The 5,573-nt window shown below is 55.1% G+C and overlaps 3 protein-coding genes across 3 annotated transcripts in view; all 3 read right to left on the bottom strand.

Moving 5' to 3' along the window:
- The window catches only part of COCMIDRAFT_109400 (uncharacterized protein), a gene marked incomplete at both ends in the record, with an annotated part of 1,150 nt that extends 612 nt beyond the window's left edge, over positions 1-538 (bottom strand). The window contains one exon of the mRNA XM_007695078.1: positions 28-538. Coding sequence (XP_007693268.1) covers positions 28-538 — 511 coding nt within the window. The remainder of the gene's footprint in view (positions 1-27) is intronic.
- A 390-nt stretch (positions 539-928) lies between these two features.
- COCMIDRAFT_9873 (uncharacterized protein) lies at positions 929-2,947 on the bottom strand (the record flags this gene model as incomplete). The annotated part of the gene is made up of 3 exons (XM_007695077.1): positions 929-1,114; positions 1,167-2,744; positions 2,795-2,947. The coding sequence occupies 3 exons, from the start codon at positions 2,945-2,947 to the stop codon at positions 929-931; spliced, it is 1,917 nt and encodes a 638-aa protein (XP_007693267.1).
- A 748-nt stretch (positions 2,948-3,695) lies between these two features.
- On the bottom strand, positions 3,696-5,495 carry COCMIDRAFT_109398 (uncharacterized protein; the record flags this gene model as incomplete). Its single annotated transcript, XM_007695076.1, has 3 exons — positions 3,696-4,651; positions 4,707-5,299; positions 5,392-5,495. 3 exons carry the CDS (start codon positions 5,493-5,495, stop codon positions 3,696-3,698), a joined length of 1,653 nt encoding a protein of 550 aa, XP_007693266.1.
- Between the last annotated feature and the right edge of the window lie 78 nt (positions 5,496-5,573).

The following is a 5,573-nucleotide window of genomic DNA, read 5'->3' as shown; positions in this document are numbered from 1 at the left end:
GGAAATAAAAAGGATAAAACTGTTTACCATAAGGATCACATCTCGTGCCCAACAAATCATGACACCTGCCTCCCCACTTTGTCCTCTCCTTCGCCTCGCCCTCACCCTCACCCTCACCCTCACCCTCGATCCCCTCCGCCTTCCTCTCCCCAAGCAAACACCCATCCTCAACAACCCCACACAACGGCCTCAAAAACGGCAGGCAACTCCACAAGCGATCCCCAACCCGCAAATGGCTACTCTGCAACTGCCGCGTCCGGGCCGCCCAGAACTTTTCCCGCGCATCACTCGCGTTCCAGACGTTCAGGTCGCCGACTTGTGCGCCCTGGGGCGTCGAGAGGCGGAATAGGGAGCCTGCGGGGACGAGGAAGGCGTGGGCGGAGCGCGGGGGGATGAGGTGCGTGTGGGTGGGGTGGAGGGAGGAGGGGGGCAGGGAGCGGAGGTGCGAGTAGAGGGTTGAAGGGGGGTGGAGCGGCGAGAGCGGTGAGGTGGGGAAGTAGGCTGGTTTGGGGGGTGTGTCGGTGGTGGAGGGAGGCATTGTTGATGGTGAAGTGGTGGTTTGAAAAGAATGGATAGATAAAGATTGATACAATGGTTTGGGGTGTTACCATGGGATTAGGTTGGGATACGTAGGGTTGGTATGTATGTTATGGGATTCAAAGCCGGTGATAACCGTTTGGGCATCCGATGTCGGGAGGGGGGGATTATGCAGTGACAGATTGTAGGCTCACTTTCTTATCAGGAATAATGACATACCACGGGTACAGAGACACACACTTGATCCAGATGATGGATATATTCTATATACCTAAACCACACTTTTCGACACTGATACCGTGTCTTTTGGATAAAACACACCCGTGCCACATGCGATATGGATAAATGAAAATTTTGAAATGATAAACAAATCACAGACAACATCATACACTTACACGCCTGCGCTCAGAACATCAGCCTGCTCACCATTTACCGCAGCCTCGAGCTTATCCACGACAGAAGTGCCATTCTCTTTCTTTGAATCACGTGTTGGACTCGATCCTGGGGTAGGAATTTCCAGAGTATTCGATCGCTTAGGGCGGAAGGGAATGGGCGTTGTTGGTCTCGATGACAGGAACTAAAATCAGTCAGCACTTCCCCCAGTCCCCAACCCCCACCATGAGACTCACCGAAGAAGCAGCGCTCAACATGGCAATCAGAGACGCTTGAACCACATCCTGGTGGATTCCCACACCCCAAACCTTGTGGCTGCTCTGAGCAGCAGTACATCCAATGTACGTCGCTGCTTTAGCATCCTTGCTTGTACCGATAGTATGCTCATTGTAATCAACAACATCCAGATCGATACCCAGACTCCTCAGCGCATCAGCCAGCGACGACAGAGCACCGTTTCCCGATCCGCGAATGCTGTGTTCCTGACCATCAATCTCGATGACACCGGTAAAGATACGGCGGAGGTTCTGGGTGCTGACCGTCCTACCCTCTTGCGGCGGTTGAGGAGTCGCCGAGCGATCAGCCTTGATCTCATAGTCGACAAGAGAGAAACGGGGGTTGCGCTTGAGATGGTACGCCTCTTCGAAAAGAGCCGTAATCTCACTGGGCAGAAGCTCGCGGCCGAGCATATCTGTCTCCTTTTGCACAATCTTGGAAAAGGCAATTTGCAGACCACGCGGGAGGTCGAGTTCGAGCTGGCGCTGGATAATCCAGGCAATGCCTCCCTTTCCACTTTGCGAGTTGACGCGGATGATGGCTTCGTATGTACGACCGATATCCTGTGGGTCCAGAGGCAGATATGGGATTTGCCATCGGCTCTCGTTTGTCGCGCCGTTCTTCTTGCGCATCTGGAATCCCTTCTTGATAGCATCCTGATGTGAGCCACTGAAGGCGCACACGACAAGCTGGCCACCATACGGCGCACGAGGATGGACTGGGATCTTGTTGCAGCTCTCGACCATGTCGATGACTGACTTGAGATCCGAAAAGTCAATCTTGGGGTGGATTCCCTGGGTATACAGGTTCAGGCCCAGGGTGACGAGGTCAACATTTCCAGTACGCTCTCCATTGCCAAACAGCGTGCCCTCTACACGGTCTGCACCAGCCATCTGGGCCAGTTCTGCAGCTGCAACGGCGCAGCCACGGTCGTTGTGTGGGTGCAGCGACACGCAAATCTTCTCCCTTTCGCTAATGTTCTTGCAAAAGTACTCAATCTGGTCGGCGTACACGTTGGGCGTAGACATTTCAACCGTAGCTGGCAGGTTGAAAATAATTGGGTTCTCGACTGACGGTTCCCATGCAGCCTTGACGGCCTCACAGACTTCAATGACAAACTCTGGCGAAGAGTCTGAAAATGTCTCTGGGGAAAACTCGTACGACCAGTGGGTGCCAGCCTGCTCCGGATCATCCTTTGTAATTGATCGCGCGTACTTTGTGCACTCGACGGCAAGAGCAATCGTCTCCTCGTTGTTCATGTCGAAGACAATCTGCTGGAAGCACGGGCTCGTGGCAAGGTACAGGTGGAGGATGGCGTTGCGAGCGCCCTTGAGGGAGTCGACGGTTCGGCGGATGAGCTCTTTACGGCAGGGCGAAAGGACTTGTATGGAGACATCGTCGGGGACTATGCCGGGTGTCTGGATGAGGCGTTGTGTAAAGTCAAAGTCAGTTTGCGACGCCGAAGGAAACGAGACCTCGATTTCCTTGTAGCCAAGCTTGACGAGCATCTGGAAGTAGTCCCATTTTTGCGCTCCGTCCTAGGGCCCGTGTTAGTGCAGGTTGTTAGGTGCAGCGGATGCGGACATACCATGGGGTCGACTAGACTCTGGTTGCCATCTCGCAGATCGGTCGACAGCCAGCGCGGTGGCTTGTCAATAGTCTTGTTAGGCCATGTCCTGTCCGGCAGATGTAATGGCTTAAACGGCTGGTACTTTTTCCATGGCTCTGCAAGCATCGGCATGTTGAAGTGTGGTCGCGCGGATTGCTTTTTTTCTCTCTCCCTGAGTCAAAGTTAACTGGCTCACGCTAAGCGGCGATGAATGCAAGTCGTCTTTGTATGAAGTGGAATGACAAGACGAAGACGTCCGGAGGGTACGTGGTGAATATATGAAGAGACAGACGGCAGAGAGGTGAGACTAATTAGTAAAAAAGTATGGTGGTATGAATCACATCCCAGAAGGAAAAAAGAAAAAAGTCTGGTGCTCGGTGATTCAACGCGCCTAAGCCGTCCAGTGAATGGCATATGACGATGCGGGGCGCAGAAAATCGCTTGCGGCCTGTGCTTCCCAATTGCGGGGTCCGACTTCGGCTGGCGTCACTGACAGCCAGCCGGCCAATCCGGCAGTGGGTATTAATTGTATACGAGATGTGGAAAGCATTATACGGGACAGAGAAGACATGGACGAACTGCAGTGTGCATGGGCAGCTGAAAGGGGGTACGCCAGTGTATGTAGAGATTGGCCCGCAGAGAGCGTCAGGCGTGTTCAACACTTTGGCCTGCGGGGTGTGTGTGTGTGTGTGGGAACGCAAAGCAAGACAAGGCCGAGCGGATATTTCAGGAACGCCGTCTAGCGCAGACTCCAATTCGACACCAAAGACGCCGCTGGTTACAAAAAATAACGCCCGCATCCCATGTACATACAGATAGACAGGCAAACACACACCACGTCAGTCCACAGTATGTCTGTTTCACCGATCCTGATCCCTGCTTAGAACACAGGCACCCTCAGCCCACAGCAGTCAATCTCGCTGCCCTTGACCCCAACAGTGCGTCCAAAGTAGAGACTGCCAAACTCCTGCACAAACGCCCGGTCCGCCTCTGACCAGGTATCGAGTCCCATGCGTGAGAGATCGTCCTGGTCTATAATCAGTGTCTTGCCGTCATCATCGTCGTCGTCGTCGCTGTCGCGCTCGCCCTGCTCGTCGGCCTCGATGATTTGCGCCAGAGACTGGATGAGCAGCGAGGACTGGCGGTGAAAGTAGGCGATAATTGCTGTTTCCACCGACTGAGAGTACTCGGCCAAGTCGCCAATGAGCTCGCGATCCGCCTCGCGCTCTGCAGTCGCATATGCATCTCTCTCACCCGCGGAAGCCCACCACATGTAGCCCATGTATGCAAGCCGTGACCAAGTCATGGGCTCAACAACTGTCTCGTCGTATGCTTCGTTGAAGTCGTCGTCGGCGCGTTGGCCATCCACCTCGTCGCGTGACAGTAGCGGTGCCGTGTCGTCGTTTTCGTCGTCTGTATACGCCTCGGGTGCCGTCTGTGACCGGTTGCGCTGCTTGTATAACTCCCTGTGAAGCATTTTGTAGCGTGCAACGTCCCGCTGGCTAGCTTTGATCAGACTACCGTCGCTCGTCCGTATCCGCGGCCAGCGTCGCTCTTGTGGTGGCGCATCGTATGTGTGTGGGAGCTCGACGACAATGTCGTACAGCTTAGTCTTGGTAGTGATGATTTCGTCCGTCGTGCATGCCACCCATCCAACCGACGCCTCAGCGCCTGGAGTGTGTCCGCCATGCTTTGGCTTGTTTAGGTCTTCGAGGTATGGGATTTCATGCACGCCGACGGAAAAGAGGCAGGGCAGGCGCAACAGCTCTTCGGTGCCGGGTGTGAGGAGCTCGGTGTCGCGTGGTGATATACTGGAGAGAATGGAGAGGTTATACACTAGCAGCGTCAGCATCATGACCAGTCAATGCGCTGCAGAGCATGAAAGACGTACCAAATTCGCAAGCCGTTCTCACGGGCGGAATGCCCACAAACAGTATCCTCTTCCTCAATAGCGCAGCCTGCTGCAGCCGAAACACCAATGGCCCAAACACATCCAGAAACCGCTGAATCGACAGCGCAGGATGATACGCAGGCAAGCTCTCCTCATCCTTGAGCGCCGCGCTGACCGTCGAAATGGCGCGTTCCCTACTATGCCCTTTTCCCTCTCCCTTCCCATCCTCGCTCCCATACCCCCTCCTCTCAACCTGCTCCCTCCAAAACTCCTCCAGTGGCGCCACCGTCTCCGCATCCTCCACCAGCGCCGCAGCCATCTTCTCCAGCCTCCCCGCCAGCAACCACGCCCGTCCCAACCTCCCAAACTCGCCCTCCTTCTTCACCAGCACCCCTACAGAAATAAATTTCGCATTGCGCTCCTCATCCCCCGCCTCTCCCTTCGCAAACGCGCTCAGCCCAGCATATCCCTGATGCGTAAAGTAGACAAGATCGCTCTGCACGGCATGCAATCCCGACGGCAACGATTTATATTCCACCGCGTTCTCGAGCTCAATGTCCGGCGTCGCTGTGCGTTTCCAACTCACGGTGTACCTGGCAAACGTTGGATTCAGCTTCGTTGACGGTACGTACTTACTCGGCAAAACACAAGGGAGCAAAAAGGTTTGGGGGGGAAAATGACGTACCCGACTTTCTTGTCGAAGCGGATTAAGAAGAGGGCTTCGACGCTCGGCGCGTCCTCGCTGGGCGACGGCGTGGAAGTCGTGCTCGATGTGCGCGAGGCAGACATGGTGGTGTGCCAGCTGCGAAGGGGGGATTGCAGTTGCGCGGCTGCAAGCCCGCTTGATGCAACGGGCGGGCGGCCGGG

The sequence above is a fragment of the Bipolaris oryzae genome (assembly GCF_000523455.1).
Source record: "Bipolaris oryzae ATCC 44560 unplaced genomic scaffold scaffold_268, whole genome shotgun sequence".
NCBI lineage: Eukaryota > Fungi > Ascomycota > Dothideomycetes > Pleosporales > Pleosporaceae > Bipolaris > Bipolaris oryzae.
The sequence above is the reverse complement of the archived record's forward strand: the minus strand, read 5'-3'. Positions and strand labels throughout refer to the sequence as shown.